At 46.8% G+C, this 17,112-nt stretch overlaps 1 protein-coding gene across 1 annotated transcript in view; it reads left to right on the top strand.

Moving 5' to 3' along the window:
• The first annotated feature begins 11,984 nt into the window (after positions 1-11,984).
• Positions 11,985-17,112, top strand: part of SUMF1 (sulfatase modifying factor 1) — a 36,458-nt gene continuing 31,330 nt past the window's right edge. The window contains exons 1-2 of the mRNA XM_057422893.1: positions 11,985-12,188; positions 16,611-16,784. Coding sequence (XP_057278876.1) covers positions 11,985-12,188; positions 16,611-16,784 — 378 coding nt within the window. The remainder of the gene's footprint in view (positions 12,189-16,610; positions 16,785-17,112) is intronic.

The raw sequence follows: 17,112 nt of genomic DNA, 5'->3' as shown, positions 1-17,112 counted from the left end.
AGAGCCACTGGTGGCCAGGGGACCTACTTTGAGCCCTGGTAATCTAAAAACACCCAATAGGCTGGGCTCCTTTACAGATGAATGCTCCAGTTCCCAGCTGACTTGTACATGTACAGTAACTTTCTAGAATGCAAGCACAAGTCATTCTTCTGAAGCAAAGGTTCAAAATACTGTACCACCTTAACTCGCAAAGAACATTAGCAACTGAATCTACTTAACCCTTACAGAGGAGTAGCCAAGGACTGCAAAGTTATTTTAACCGTAAGTTTTCAATTAACCCTTCAGACCAAGCATCATCAGCCAGCTCAGGGATGTGTCTGCCCTTTGTGTCCCCTTGTCTCTTCTCAGAGGAGGATCCAGACAGGACATACCTGGACCACAATCAAAACTTTTTTCTTTAGAACATCTTGGCAGATCTCTGATTTTCTGAAGAAGTGCACAGGATGGGCCAAGGCACAAGAGACATGTTTTTAAAAGTTCTGTACTAAACTGATGCTAAACAACTGCTAGAAGTTAAAAATAAGAGCTACACGCTTTTGGCAGTTGCCTATTTTGGCCTACTGCAACCAGAAATTTCTTACATGTATATGCACAGAGATTACAGCCTTCTGACTGCAGACATCATGCACACGGCAGGGACGAGGAGAGAATGAACTGTTTGTGCACATCATGACATTCGGATCCAGTATCCAAGCCTCTTTCCTTGTAGCTTAATAACAGATTACTCCAAAAGCGGAAACATTATCTAACCCAGAAATTTGCCTCATCTGGCACTCAGTTTCTCTGAGCTATTCAGCATCCTTTGATAGCCTGTTCAGCCAAAGCATCAGTGAGATATGAAGACTCAGCTTTCTGCAGCACTCCTCACACTGGCGTTCTGGCACACGAGGATGCAGTTACATTGCCACAAAGCCGTAAAACAGCACAGTAATGCATACGTCCATGTGCATTTCTAGCACATTTTCATCCCTGAAGGATTAATTACTCAAATCTGAAGTGACATTTTATTTTCTATATAATGCTGTTAAGAAGGAAAAGTAAGTTCTGATCTAGGTTTTGACAGTCTTAACCAAAACCACAACTATGAAATTGAAACTCCTCTGAGCTGAGAATCCAGGGCTGAATTTTGCAGCTTTGCTCATCTGAATTACAGTTCCTGTAGTTTTCATTTTATCTTTTTTTTTTTCCCCCATGAAGAAATCTGATGCTCTGAAGACCTGGAAATGTACTTTCTCAACAGGTACAGTACAAGCAAGAATTACACACACTTCTTGTGGTTGCCTCTGTCAATATAATGAGCACCCTTGAAAGAGGGTTCTGCCTCCATACCCAGCCACTGTCCATCTGTGCCAACACAGAGCACCAGGCAATAATTGCTGCAGTGCTTTTGTAGTGTCCATTGGGAATGGAAATCAGAAAGAAATAATTGAGCCAGATCAAAGCTCACACTGTTCGGCATCCTGCCTCCTGCAGCAGCCTCTGGGAGATGCACAGCGGAAGAGCACAGGAATCATTTTGAATAGCTATGGACACAGATAGGATCTGGCTTAGCAGCCCCAAGTACTTCTGCTAGCTTTTCAAGTCTTCTCCTTTACAGCACTCAGTAAAGCAGTATCCATCTGTACCCAGCACAGGACACTATATGAAACTGCTCAATAGCTTTTAACTCATCTTCAGTTCTATTACATACAAAGAGCAGAAAAAAGGCTTCAGGCCACCAAAGGAACAGAAACCAGTGAAGGTGCTATCGCAGCACCATAAGAAACAGATTTGGAATGTACAGAAAGGCAGATTTTTATGAAACCAAATTAATACCATGTTTGCATTGTGAGAGAAACATTACATTTATGTAACTTCCTAGCAGCACATAATTTTCCATCTCTAAACCCCTTTGGTCTCTCATAAGCTGCTTTGGTGAAGCTGCCTTTTCCCTCACACTCACCCACAGGCAAGCAAGCAGCTCGTCTACCAGCTACTACAGAGCCACTACCCTCATCCCACCTCCCACAAGATCGTGAGATTGCTCCTGTCTTTAAGATATAATCCTACAACTATCTTATATTTACGTGGTAATAACATCTCAAAGACTCCCAGTACACGCTGCAATTTGACACATCAGATAGGTCTAAGGAGTATGCTATGCACTGAAGAATTACCATGCACAGCATCACAGGGGACAGCATGGACAATAAAACAACCACAACAAGCTACACCTGCTCTTCTCACTGCTTCATCAAAGGGCACATACAAGAAAAGGTCTGGAGATATGTGGGTACTGTTTTAAGCCTGCCTTATAGTGCTGAGAAAGAAGTTTTACCTCAATACTGTTCATTTCAGCGATTTATCAGGAGAGACCAGTTCATCTGACAGGAAGCAGCTGAAAGGAGCTTCTGCTTCCAGAATGGACTTCTGGACCACACCAGTAACTGATCAGGAATTGCAGCCTCCCCTGCGGTACACACACAGAGTACTGGAGCCTTGCTTGCACATTTCATCCTAAATCTGCCACCCTTGCAGGTGACTGGCCATCCGCTCACACTGCCACATTGTAACGCTCATTTAGCACGGCTTTACAAGAAGAGTTACCATAAAATTAGACCAAGACCTCACACCAAGCAGCAGGTTGTCATTTTGATGGCCCTAAGCTGCAACAGCACTGGTGAGCTGCCAAGCCTTGAAATGATTTCTTCACTTGAACTTTATTTTCCCACTTTCTGATCTACCCCACACCAACATGGATTTGTCAAGGTGATGCCAGAGGATTAATGGCATTGTGAATAGATCATATTACAGCCCTGGTGTACAACCAGAAACGAAAGCTGTTCTTTACACCACCCCCCACGCTGTTTAAGAGTCCCAGCACACCTCTTCCATCTGGTGTTCTTACCCAGACCTGCTCCAACAACAGTCACTGATAACACACCAACCAAGTGCCCAACTCTTGCGTCCTTCACCAGGACCCGTTCAACTCTCCAACGATGGCATGCAGGACTAGCAAATCTTACAATAACATACTACTTCCCACAGTAAAGCCCCACCCCATGATTGCAAAGGCAAACCAAAAAAGTTACTCTTGCTGTTTGTTTACTTCCTAATTCATGAACCCCTGTAAGAGGAAACAAGATCACTCCCTATTTCAAGACTTAATCAACGCTGCAAAACAAGCGGACGAGGAGAAAACTCATCTAAGCCAACACTTTAATCTCAGGGTGGAATAAGGTATTTTAACAAGAATTGTTATGGACAAACAAAAGTTGGCTTAAAGAACACATTAGAAATAATCAGCTCAGTAAACAGCTTATTTGACAGTGCTCCTATAACAGCTCATTTCGAAAAACACTGGAACTGTGTTTCTAATTCCCACAATGGCCCTTTTCTAGCTTACACACTGACCATTACAAATTCACACTATTTCAAGTCAACTGGTTTCCCCTGCATTCAACTTTCACACTAGGGGTCAGAACCAGATGATCTTTAAGGTCCCTTCCAATTCAAACCATTCTGTGATTCCATGCGTCCTGTTACGCCACGATTTTTGGACTGATCAATGCCACAAGTCTTCTCCACTCACTGAACTACCAGAGTTGGATGACCAGTGCTTTGCTATAGTCGATGCCACACAGTGCTGTTATTGTTTCAGGCCTTATACCAGCAAAACCACTGAGCATTTAGAACCTGGAATATTTGCTGTGCGAGGAAACTCATTTAAAGTAGAGGTTCAGAAAATAACCTAAAAATCCAGCACCTGGAAGTCCATTAACTTAGCCACAGAGAAACCACTGAGGGAAAGAAAGAGATACTGGCTTCACACCACATGTTACACTCACACAGCTGAACCCAAAATTGAAAGCAATTCCAGTGTGGGCCCCTGCACCAGGCTCTGAGTCAGCAAGTCTTTTGGCTCAACAGGTTTGAAAGTCCTGGGTTACCAGGCAAATTTTTGAGCACAGGAAAAGAAACTCAACTGCAAATACCAAAATGCACATTCAAGAAGTAAGAGACATGCAAAGGTACTGGCCCTCATTAATAAATAAACAGTTACCACACACACTACTCTGTGCATGACTTCAGGTCACTGTATCTTCATAAGGCAACAATCTAGATTGTTTTAGTTATATTTTCCCTTCCTGATTTGCAGCAGCTGAGCAGGCACTTGTGAACTGTGGTACACCTGATGCAGTAATTCAAACGTTTCACCTGTTGGAGACTTTCTTTATATAATCCACTGTGAGCCATACTGAACCCACATGGAGCAAAGAGGTTTTGTACCAGAGGAGAAACCGACCAACCCCAAACCATCGCGGCTGCATGCAGCTCTTCAGCAAAGCACCCGCTGCACCGGGGTAATGCAACAAGCGTCCGTAGAGCAACAGGCACACGCAGCCTCCTTGCACAGGCAGGGGAGCACCAAGGCAGTCTTCAGACCCAAAACCACCAGCGTAACTAGCAATAACTGAGCTTTTAGGACTAGGACACAAACCCGCTCAGGATTTGGGCACATCCCACGTACATGAGGAACGCACATGTGCCCCCTCCCCCTCGCTGAAGTCCAGTTATTGTAGTCCGGGAAACAGCTAAATATTTGGCCTGTCAGAGCAGTTACCAAGACCCTCAGAAGCATCCACCCCAGCTGCCCAGCTTTTGACCATTTAAGAATAAGCTCATCGATGGCCAAGTCCCCCCCCACCAGCGCTCGCAATTGTTTACATAACGCGAAACACCCCTTGCAACCGTGCCTCAAGTGCGAGAAGAAAAACACGGGGAAACTTGGCGCGGTCATTCTGCTCCACCGCCGAGGCCGGTCCGCAGAGAGGGACGGCGGCGAGCCCGAGGGGAGACCCGGGCCCGGCCCGGCGGCAGCGGCACTGCGGGACCAGGCTCCGCGCAGCCGGCAGAGCGGAGAGGTGTCTGCCCCGTCCCGCGGCGGCTCCGGCGGCCGGGCATCCCCGCCGAACACCGCTCCGCCGGACCAGCCTCAGCACCGGCCCGGGGATGGGTGGCATCTCCCGCCCCGCGCCCGCAGCCCGGCGGTGGCCTGGAGAAGGGGGCTGCCCCGGCGGCCGGAGCGAGCGGGGCTCGCCGCTTCCCTCCCCAGCTGCTGCCGCCACTGCAGCCCCTGCCCGCGCCCGGTTCCCGGGCCGTACCTGTCTCCGGTGGCAGCGGGTCGGGCTAGCGGCGGCTGGGCAGCCCCATGCTGGCGGCGCGGCGCTGCCCGGTCCCGTTAGGATGGAGGCTGCGCCGAGCTCCCCCCTCCGCCTCAGCTGCACATCCACATGGTTACTGCGCCCGCAGCTCGCCGCCGCGCACTATATACCCCCGCGGGGCAATCTGGGTAGCGGAGTCCTGCCGGCGCCGCGCTGCCGCCGCTGGGCGCCCCTTCGGGACAACAACTCCCGGCGTACCCCGCGCCGCGCCGGCGGGCAAGGCGGGGCGACCCCGCCGCTACCGAGGGCTGTGCCGCGACCCTCCCGGGCTCGGCTCAGCTCGGCTCGGCTCGGCTCGGCAGCACGGGCGGATCTAGAGCTCGGGGACTCCGCGCTGGTCCCCGGCACCTGGGGGTGGCGGGAGGGACAGCGCTCCCGCAGCGCCCACCTGTAGCGGGTGCAGCGGCGCTGCTCGAGCCGCAAGGGGAGCAAGGCGGGGAACATAAATACCTGGAAAAGGCCGGGCTTAGGAGTGTTCGGGAGGTGCCGAACAGCCGAGACATGCTCAAAGCATTGTGCTTAAACCACAAGGGCTGAGATTTGGCAGGGTGGTCCGTGCGCGCTGCTTCCAGCCCCCTGGAAGTCAATTCCTGGAAGAGGAGAGCTGTCAACAGTTGGCGGTGGGAAAGTGCGGTAATGTGGGGTACACCAGCTGTTTGCAGGAGAACAGTCTGAAACTTCCAAAGTAGTGACTTCTACTTTGTTTTCTCTTTAGTAAGACCACCATAGGGATGCCATTAATCTTAAAGCCAGTCTACTGACAACACAAGTTAACAGAATCACAGAATAGTTAGGGTTGGAAAGGACCTTAAGATCATCCAGTTCCAACCTCCCTGCCATGGGCAGGGACACCTCACACTGAACCATCTCACCCAAGGCTCTGTCCAACCTGGCCTTGAACACCGCTAGGGATGGAGCATTCACAACTTCCCTGGGCAACCCATTCCAGTGCCTCACCACCCTCACAGTAAAGAACTTCCTCCTTATATCCAATCTAAACTTCCCGTTTAAGTTTTAACCCGTTACCCATTGTCCTATCACTACAGTCCCTAATGAAGAGTCCCTCCCCAGCATCCCTATAGCCCCACTTCAGATACTGGAAGGCTGCTATGAGGTCTCCACACAGCCCTCTCTTCTCCAGGCTGAACAGCCCCAACTTTCTCAGCCTGTCTTCATATGGGAGGTGCTCCAGTCCCCTGATCATCCTCGTGGCCTCCTCTGGACTTGTTCCAACAGTTCCATGTCCTTTTTATGCTGAGGACACCAGAACTGCACACAATGCTCGAGGTGAGGTCTCACGAGAGCAGAGTAGAGGGGCAGGATCACCTCCTTTGACCTGCTGGTCACGATCCTTTTGATGCAGCCCAGGATACGGTTGGCTTTCTCGGCTGCAAGCGCACACTGAAGCCGGCTCATGTTCATTTTCTCATCAACCAACACCCCCAAGTCCTTCTCCACAGGGCTGCTCTGAATCTCTTCTCTGCCCAACCTGTAGCTGTACCTGGGATTGCTCTGACCCAGGTGTAGGACCTTGCATTTGGCATGGTTAAACTTCATAAGGTTGGCATCAGCCCACCTTACAAGCATGTCAAAGTCCCTCTGGATAGCATAGAATCAACTAGATTGGAAAAGAGCTTTAAGATCATCAAGTTAAGACAGAATGATCAGCAGTGATAAAGAATAAGTACTATTTCCTTTTATTTATCACACTATGCAACTATCTGTCCTTAAAATACTAGTCAAGGTATGCTGTCCACGATTATCCTGTACTTTTTATGCCCTCTGTAGGGTACACATGGTGGTGTTTGGCAGCACAATGTGCCTTGCAGAAGTGAATGCTGTGTTTGTACTGCTGAGCGGCTGCATCCCTTTAATTGGCCTAAGGTGAAGAAACTGTTTCCCTCCTCTCACCCCCACCTCCACCTCCCTGCTGCCTTTCACAGCAGACAAATGGGATGGAACTGCTGCGCTTGTTTCCCTCTCTACAGCAGTGGACCACCACTGGAGAAAGGGAATGAGTCCAGATAAGCTAGTGGTCTGGTTTGACACAACCTACCCCTGTTACCAGTCCTTCATTAAAAAATAATATCAGAGGAGCTGTAACTATGGCTATCAAGCAAGAATATACATAAGTCCATGACTTAGGAACTGAAGTGAAGGTCAGTGAACAGAGTTCTATGATTCTCATAAATGGCTGCAATACTACACACCATTACTCATCAAAAAGTTGGCAGAGTAATGGTGCCTAATACCATTAGGTAATCATAATGAATTCTCGTGTAATCAAATCTAATCTCTGGATGAGTTCAGTAGGCTGAGAACAGTGAATGGCCAGAACGCCTGGTGCACTCTGGCAATGACATAAGGACTGTCACCAGGGCCAGTGGCAAAGAGCTTTGCCTACTGAATACTGCCAGCAGTTACGCCAGCAGCATGCCTTGAAATACCTTCATTACTGACTGTTAAGTAAGAGCAGCAGCAGTATGTTAGAAACTGCATGCAATGTATGACATAGTTTTGGGGGGTTTCCTACAGACAGAGCGTCTGGTCCCACAGCTACATTTAACCTGCGTGAAGTTCTGAGAACATGGGATGCACAGGAGCCAGCAGAAGAGACCTGGGGACACTCTGCTCTATCCCAGCCTGCAGATCCTCAGCTTGTTGTCCAAAGAGTTGCACACATCTCCCCACACCTCTACAACAATCATGTCCCATCCTCCTGCTGCTTCTGCAGCCTGTCAGTCTTGTGATGTGCAAAGGCTGCTTTTCTTCCCATGGAGTATATTTGTGGTCAGTTCTTCAAAGGCTGTGGAGTTTGTGCTACTGAAGGCCCTTCAGCCAAAAATACTCCTCAAATACTGCAAAGAACTTGCTAGATTTGAAGGGGTACCAGCAAAGACAAGATAATAATGAAGATTCCCAACAGTGGAAAATACTTTCATTTCTCTTTAGAAACTTGCTCAGATATGCTGCTGCAGGCATGGTGAGTTCATAAGGTTCCTATAATCTCACACCTTTAAGAAGAGAGGAAACTGTGGGACAGTCTGGGAATGAAAAATTTCCACTCAGAAGTCCCATTCTTAGAGTGCCACTTTAAGAGTTATTCTCCTAAAGCAACTGTTTCACTGATAATATGAACTACAGCACGTAGGCCCTGAAACGAGGAGTAGAGTCCTGGCCCTAGATCACATGCTCGTAGATAAAGAGGGTCTAAGGAATGAGACTTGCCCAAGAATTCAGAGAGGAAATAGCGGAAAAAAAAACCCAAACACCTACTTGGTAGATATCATGTCAGTCTTTAGATCATATGTTTAGCCCAATCACATATGTGATTTCAGTCACAAGAAAACACCTTGTAATAGGTTGGGTGTTTTTTCTGCTGTTGAAGAACTCTGTTATTTCTCTTCTTTTTGAACCTTATTCTGGTCCATCACTACCTTATTTGTAGCAGTTACGTGAATTCAACATTGATGAAAGATGTTAAGACGAAGTTTGAAGTCTTTTATTTGCAAAGAGTATGAACAGTATTATTTTATGTTGCCAAATTTGCAACTATCTCTTGATTTCTTTGGACTCTTTTGGACAAAAAGCACTCCAGCCTGCTGGGTGGGTTTGCACACTTTTTTGTCTCTGCTTTTGGTTCAGCTGCACAATCAGCAGCCCTGGAAGAAAAATGAGTGCAGAAGTATTCCAGGCAGCCACCAGGACTCTAAGGATCAAACTGTCTAATCCTGCTCATGGCTGGTCTTCATAATGAGGTAGATGATCACAAAAGCTTCCCGCTGCCAGAGCTGGCCATGCCAGCACTGCAGCACTAGATGAAAAGCACCACAAACAGGCACAAACACCAGGCAAAATCTCACCTTTTCGGCTAAATGTTGAAAAATCTCATTTCTATACTATTTTAATATTGATGAAATCAGTGTCTTAATCCTGAAGCATGGTGCACTCAGGGTGCGAAAAGGGATAATTAAACCCTGTGTAGAAGAGATTAGCTGCCTGTGAACAAATGACTTAGGAGCACAAACACAATCAATACATGACACCAGCAAAAGTTCTCAAGTGTCCTCAGGATTAAAAACTGGAAGTTGGATGTTGCTCAAAAGCAAATTGTCATTGGAGTTATTCCATCTAGTCTCCTGAGAGAAAAGGGAACATAAACCTTCCTGATGGAAGTACACAAATGATGCAGAAAAGAATTATAGGAAAACAAGCAACGAGAACGAGTGGGCAAGATACACTAGAGGACCATCCTTGCTCATTAGAAATTAGCTGGTTTTCTTCAACGCCATCATTACACAGCCAGAGTCCCATGGCTTTAATAAGGGGAAGTTATCCTCCCAGTTTTTCAGTTCTAGATCATAGAATTTGGATATCTGGATTTTGCCATCATTTCAGTAAATTGCATTGCAAATTTGGAAGGAGAAAGGAAGTTACATTTACTTTGCATTTTCATAGAGATTCATTAATGCACGAGGCCAAGATCACTGCTTCAGCATAAAAGGAATGTTTACATTTTCTGACCCCAAAGCAGCAAGGGTTGATTTTAGAATTAAATTTGTATTCATTTGTTTTCCTGCACTCTGTTGCCTTTCTAAGTATGTCACAGGGCAAAAGGGACTAATGATGGATAATTGAAATCCATCCTTGTGAAGGCTGCCAGCACTGTTATTTTACACACAGTAAAATCCCATATAGCAAATACAGTTGAGTTGTGTTCCTTTCCTGTACTAATACAAAACAAACAAAAACCCCCTCCTTCACTATGGTTATGCTTCTTTTTGCTGCAAAGTCCTAATGTGTACAGGAAAAAATATATATTAAATATTTTGTATTAATATCCCACCGAATGAGTAAAGATTGCTTAGTGGAGGATCCAGAAAAAGATCCATTCTGTGGACAGTCCTGAACAGAATCTCTCACAAAAAGTAAGGATTTACATGATACAGCACCAAAATCTTCAACAAATACAGTGAAATGCAGGAAAAGTTAAGGAAAAAAGCACCTTACCCCAATGTAGAAGGTATTGACAGTTGTGGATTGAGACAGCTCACCATCACCTGCCTTAGGCTATGTCCCTTGGCTGTGCAATGAGTACAACGGAGTGCAAAAGCAGCGCAACCTTTCTGCCTGTGAATGAGGCAGCAGGACTTCATATTTATGTCATGCAAAACAGCCAGCATCAGCACCTGCTACTCCCCCAGCCCCTTAGTGGGGGGACAGTGAGTGGGAAGAGCCTTTGCTCGGATCACAAAGTCCCAGCCAGCCGAGCTGGCACAGAGTGGGGTAGTAATTTGCTTCTTCCTACTAAGAGCAAATTGCTACCTCTCCCAAGAGCAAAGTAGGAGGCCACTGTGCCTGTAGAAAGTATGTTTCCATTCCTGACCTGCTTGGCTTGTACACTGCTATGTTGCCATTCAACTGGCTTGTTACAAAGCTCTTCTCAGACACCTGCACCGAAAACAAAACCCGAAAAACTGCAGGTAGCAGCGTTTGATGGTCACTTGGAAAGAAAAGTAGGTTTCTCCTTCTCCCCCACCAGTGGTATTTCCCACTCCTTCCGTGTGATGCTTTTGCCATAAAGACTGTTTGTGTCATACGTGATATAATCCATTCTGTAAGTGTGAAAAATCAAATTCCCAGGATAGATACACAGACAGAAGTGCCTGGGGAATTTCCCATTTCTTTATTTTTTCCCATGTCCTTATCTTGAAATGGCGCCGAGTTGCATCATCCCCCATTAAGAGAGGGGATGAGGGTACTCTGAGGAGGAATGCACGCAACCTACATTACATACTGCTGCTGAGCACAGTTGTAGGTGTAAACACATTTCGGGTCTCAGACCTGCACCCTGCACGAGTCTCTGACATTAACGCTATCTGTATGCTGTTGCCTGTCCTTCAGCAGTCTGCTGCAAAAGAGAGGAAAAGACAGCGCTTGAATCAGACACGAATAGCATCAAGGCCTCAAGACCACTCTCCCTGGTGCAAATTACTAACAGTGATTTCCAAGAGAGTTTGCAGAAGGGCCAGTCCTCACTTCTGAGTGACACGTCCACAATTCGGACTTCCCCTTCCTGTGAATATTGCTAACTAACATCACCAGTCAGCTATAGTGACCTGTTTTGACATCTCAAAGTAGGAGTGTCACAGGTAACGTCTACTTCCTTTTTTTTTTCCCTGTGGAGGTGAAATGAGCAGTAAATGACCATGCTGTGCCAAGAAATTACATTGATGTGTAGTTAAGAAACTATCTTTGGGAACATAGACCTATCTGCATTCACTTCACATAGGTATCTTTCTCAAGAAAGTCAACTGTAACAAGTACTGGACGTTCATCTTGAATAAGCCTAAATACCCTATATGAACACTAGGCACTAGGTACCAGAGTACTGGGCGCAGCGTCTCTGCAATAGGACAGGTCCGTGTGCTTTCCTTAGGCCGTGTTTACCTCAGCACCCCGTTATCTTTAGAGCGGACAGGCCGAGTTCAGAGCCCCTCAAGACAGGGCTGCAAGAGGCGGAACGGCACAGCCCTGCCTCCCTCGCTCCCGCTTCCTCACTCTCCTCACGTACCTCTCGCAGGCACAACCCGAGCTCTCCAAGGAGCTGCGCTGTGGGAGCGGGCCGGGCCCGGCGGGGCACAGCCGCCCACCATGAGGTGAGTCCCGCGGGAGGGAGCGGCTGTAACGATACAGCTCAGGCACAGGAGCTCGGGCGTGCTGCCCCTTTAAGGCGAGGCCTATCACCTGACCGTGGCGTCACGTGGTGCTTCCGCTAACATGGCTGCGCCCGCTGAAGCCCGTGCCTGGTTATCCCGCTGTTGCTTTTTGCTGCTGCTGGGGCTGGCGGCGGCCGCCGGGGAGGCAGGGCCCGGTGGGGACTGCGGGTGCAGCGCCAGCCGGAGCCGCGGTGACGCGCGGGAGAAGGCGGCGCGGCGGTACTCGGCGGTAGTGAGCGGCGGACGGAGCGCTGGGCGCAGGCCGGTGAGCGGTGGGGCGGGGTGCGGTGACTGCGGCCGCGCCCTGAGGCGGGAGCCGGGCGGGCCGTGGGGCAGTGGCCGGGGGGTGTTGGAGGTCCTCGGGCGAGCTTTTGTCCAGAAACTCGTGTGGAAGCCGATCTCTTGGGCCGGGCTTGTGAGGGCAGGGCTGAGGCACCGGGGCTTCGCCTCGCTTTTCCCGCCCTTCGCCTCAGGGAGCCCTGTGCGTCTCCCGCGCCATGTGAGTGCCCCTGAGGATGGGGAGAGACCTGAGCTGGGCTGGCCGTGTGCTGCTGGCCTCCCCCATCACCCCTCAGCGCTCCTCCGTGTGTAAGGAAGGTGACAAACGGATTGCGGGTGTCTTTCTCGGTTGTTTGCTTTGGCAGGCCTCCCGCTGCCTCGAGCTGGTTACCACGGGGATACGTGTGCCAGAGTATCCACCTGAGCGGGGTTGTGTTTGCTGTACAGGCTGGTGAGGTGATACCTCTGCTAGTGAGTTCCCATACTTAGTGAATATCAATTCTCTGATGTGTTTACCCCCCTTGCTCCATCTCTTTTTAGGCGTCAATGGAATTGAAGTGCTGATAGGTGATGTGCCATCTCGTGTGTGTTTTTCAGCAAAGCCATCATTTATGTATCCATATCTAGATATCCTTTCAGGTTTGCTTTTAGTGAAAGTCTCTTCAAGTGCTTGTTCCATTCTGCTGCTGTTGGTACTCTTCTGAAAGATACTGTTGTGTGCTCAATGTGCCTTCTTGATGAAGGCAGTGCTTAAAGTGGGTCGATGTGCTATGACAGTGCTTACTGCAACAGGATACCAAAGCTTTTTGTGTTATTGGAGACCAGATGCCTCGCTGTATGAGGTATCTTCAGTTATTAGGAATGGGATTGCTGCTTCATTTCGGGGAAAATGTTAGTAAACTTTGGCAGTCAAAATTATACCAGACTTGGATCTTGTTCTTGTGTGAGATGGCTTGCAAATGGGGTGTTTAGTGCTTGGCAGCTGTGTCAGCTTGGAAAAAGCCTGTGTCATGGAGTCAGTTTGAGAACCTACCAAGTAAAGGGAGGGGTACTCAGCAGTTTTGCTATTGCAGGCTATACTTAAGGTATTTGATTATATATAAAGAGTATGAATTAAATAATTCATATTGCACTTGGGCCCTGTGTTGCTAATATACATTTAATGTAATCATAGAATAGTTAGGGTTGGAAAGGACCTTAATATTGGCATTTTACTGTGGGTCTCACTGTGAAAAAAAAATGTTTGACTCTTGCTTTATAGAAGGCAGCTGGCACCTTCAGTAATATGTAATGAAAAGTAATTGCTCCTGGGTTTAAAGCTATGTCCACAGTGTAACTTGATTATGCTTAGCTAGAAAATGCCTTTACCAAAAGGGAAGTGAGGGAAGAATTGGCTTCTCCTTCAACCACAGATGGGATTAGTTGTTTCCACTGCATTTTTAGAGCTGGGGAGACGGCATTTTAATGGGTCTGCTCTAAATTACAACAATACTTTTAACTAAGTATAATCATAGACAAACGTGATCCCTGTTATTGAAGTTGAGCTTTGAGGACAGTGAACTGCATGTGCTAGTTGAGTAATACAGTGAATTTACAGGCACTTATTCTTGCACACTCCACCTAATACAGCCAATGATGTATCTGTAAGGCACTGCTGTTGGATTTCTGCCTCCATAGTTCAGCTTTGATGTTTCTTGGAGATCAGTCCCTTGGAGTTAGGTACCTGTGTTTTAAAACTGGATGTTACACCTGCTTCATTAACTATACAGGTGTGGTTTGTGGATGTCGATGCAGAAAATCTGTTCTTCATTTAGTGTTGTATTCCATTGCTCTCAGGCTGAGAAGTGCTGTCAGACATCTTCTCAGCCTGTGAGGTGTTATCATAAAGCTGACTGCCAAAGGAGGGCCCTATTTCTAAACATGGGGTGGAGCTGTGAAATGAGCCTTGCGAGGGGGATAATCCCATGGAATCAATATTTGATGTCAGTCGGGCACAACACCGGTGGGTATGCGGAAGTCTCGGCTGTCACTGTATGCAAACAGCAGGTTTCCAAGGAAGCCCATTCCTAGCTGAATAGACACTGGCAATCTGCAGAGATGGTTCAGGTTTTGGACATGAATGCTAGGCTGAAAAGTGAGAGTTAGTTCTTCACATACTTTTAGACAGCAGCTCACAAGTGAGCTCCAAATCTTGCTTTGAAGACTGCTTCAGGGAGTTGTTTTAGCTACAGTGAGTTGGAAAAAGATTGGAAGGAAGTGGTGCAACTTTGCGCCACGTTGTCATTCCCTAAGTCCTAAAAAATGTAAGCAAATTTATCCTGAAGCCCTTTTATGGATTCGGTTAAAGACAATCTGTAACTGCTCAGATTCTTTTTAGTGGAGAAAAATTATGGGGATGCAGCTAGCTTTAAATGTGGGTACTTCAAAGGAAAAAACTATTTGTACCACTTCTTACAAGGCCTGTTGCAAGTTAAGTGTTGCTGGGAGAGACCCAAGCAAAAGAAGACCTCTGTAGTGGAGAAAAAAACAATGACATTGGATATGTTGAATGCTTCAGCTTCTCTAAGTAGGGAAAGGTATTGAATAGCTGATGTGAACTTTTTCTGATCATCTGGTATGCTGGTAATGATGTAACTACATAAATAACAGTAAACTCCAGAAGCTGTAAAGTAACTGATGATTCTTTTTGTCTTCCTAGTTTGTGAGTTGTTGTGGGCACTCAGATAAACTGTGTTTGTGCAAGCATCTAACTTTATGAAGGGGATCTTGTAAAGTAAGAGAAAAAATTCAACTCTAGAAGAATCAAGGTCCTATAATCTAGGTTGTGCTGCAAAATGGCTGTATGAACAAATTCCAGAGTTGACCTTCTGTGACCCTGCCTTGTCATCTAAATAATGTTACATGAGTTCACATTTTTACAACCTTACCTCTGCATTCTGGCTATGTTTAATATGCACATTGCATAGGGTGTTATTCCACTGTGTTTGAACTGTCATATATCTAAAACTCAGTCTTCTTGCTCTGTCAGAACTTAAACTAAATTTCTGGAGCAGTGTTGGAAGTGTGCTAGTCTGGAAACTTATCAGTGAATGTTTCTGTTATTAGACTTGAATTTCCTGCATACCAAACAATAGGATTTTGCAATAAACCCCCACTGTCTCCTAGAATGGGCTTTGTTCATTTTAAGTTCTGTCAGTGTTCCAGCTGCTTGAATTCCTTGTAAGAGTAGTGTGTGATCACAGATCACTGCCAGGGTGTGTTCAGGTGCCATGTGATTTCATCAGTGCTCGATGGCTTTCTTGGGACTCACCCACTCACAAACCTCTTGCCAGAGGTGTGAGGTGGCCGAATTCAGTGTGAGTTAGGGGATGAGGGTAGCTCAGGAATCCTGAACAGAAAGGAGAGGGAGTTCTCTTCTCCAGTTCTTTGACCTGTTGGTGATGAGTTGGGTGACTTCTTGGCAAGCCAGCTCTTGTGCAGTCAGCCCTTGAAATATCACCTGCCATTCAGGAAGATTTTACAAAGGCTGAGCTGTCATTCCTTATTCCAGCACAAGCTTCTGAGCAGGGATCATGGATGCTCTTGATTTTTGGGTGAGGAGCGTGTTTCTCTGTTTGTGGTCTCTTGTCTTCCTGGAAAGAGCCTACTAAAACTGAAGGAAAATGTGTTCTGTTTCTCTGGAAACTGGCTGAGGCCTTAGAGGGAAAAACATCACTGAAATAGTTAAAATATTATCCTGTTATTTGTCCTTTACTTCTGAATCTTGAGGCTCTTGCCCAAGGCCGGTCCCCCAGAGGAGGGGGACATAATTGACTTGAAAGTTTGCCTCATTTCTGGCACACTGAGCTGCAGGTGCTCTGTCTGCCTGCCAGTTAGCAGCATGGTTGGTAATAAAATGCTGCAAGTGCCTGTCGTTAAATGAAAATCCATTTGTAGTTGGTACGCAGACAAGCACATGCTTGTCCGCAGAAGAGCACTTCACAGTTTTGCAATCTCCAGATTATTCATGGGTGCATCGAGCCTTCCTAGGAATAGAGTGAAATACCAAAGTGCTTCATCTGAAAATGAACAGAAAGGACTCTGAATTATTTCTTGGCTCTTAGGTACAGCAAGAGAACATGTTTCTCCTCTAATATTAGAGCACAAGCATCACCCTCAGTGAAAGTTCTTAATTACCCAGACATTCATGCAAATGGGGGTTTTATTCTCAGTTTAAGTTCTGCTTGCTATTTCTTCCAAACAGGAGGTGTTCAAGATGACAGTTGCCATTTTGCTGTGCTAGTTTTGTCAGTGAAATGCTGCTCGAAGCAAAAGCACCTACAAAGATGAGGTGAAGGATGAGTAAGACTGGTACAAGGCTTTTCAGTCTTTTATTTTCATCATCTTTTGGGTGGTGTTTTCTCTGCAGATGGTTGCTATTCCAGGAGGAGTGTTTACAATGGGCACTGATGAGCCTGCAATACAGCAAGATGGAGAGTGGCCTGCTAGAAGAGTCCACATTAACAGTTTCTACATGGATCAGTACGAGGTCAGCAATGAGGAATTTGAGAGATTTGTGAATTCTACTGGGTACATTACTGAGGTAAGGCAGAAGGGTGTACAGTCTCTTATCATCTTTCTTTGTGTTGGCAAAATCCCCATGAAACACTTAGGCTTTTCTGCTTTGAAGGCTGTCACAATACTTGCTTGGGATTTGCATGCTAGAATATTTCTGATATAAGTCAAGGAGAAATGAAATTGTCTTGCCTTGCTGCCCAGGGGTCTGAAAAACCATTTAGATGCATGCTGTTACATGTAGTAAGGGTCTTGATAGCTGAACTAATATCTTCCCTGCAGCATGACTGAGGCAGCCTGGGTGAAGCTAACAGATGGCTCAAGATGTCTATGCAGGATTTTTTGGGTTGGTTTGT

Source organism: Pezoporus wallicus, unplaced genomic scaffold (assembly GCF_028554395.1).
Source record: "Pezoporus wallicus isolate ANWC-B61680 ecotype Strahan unplaced genomic scaffold, APGP_CSIRO_Pwel_v1 contig_7073, whole genome shotgun sequence".
Taxonomy (NCBI): Eukaryota; Metazoa; Chordata; class Aves; order Psittaciformes; family Psittacidae; genus Pezoporus; species Pezoporus wallicus.
This window is presented reverse-complemented; position numbering and strand designations above follow the sequence as displayed.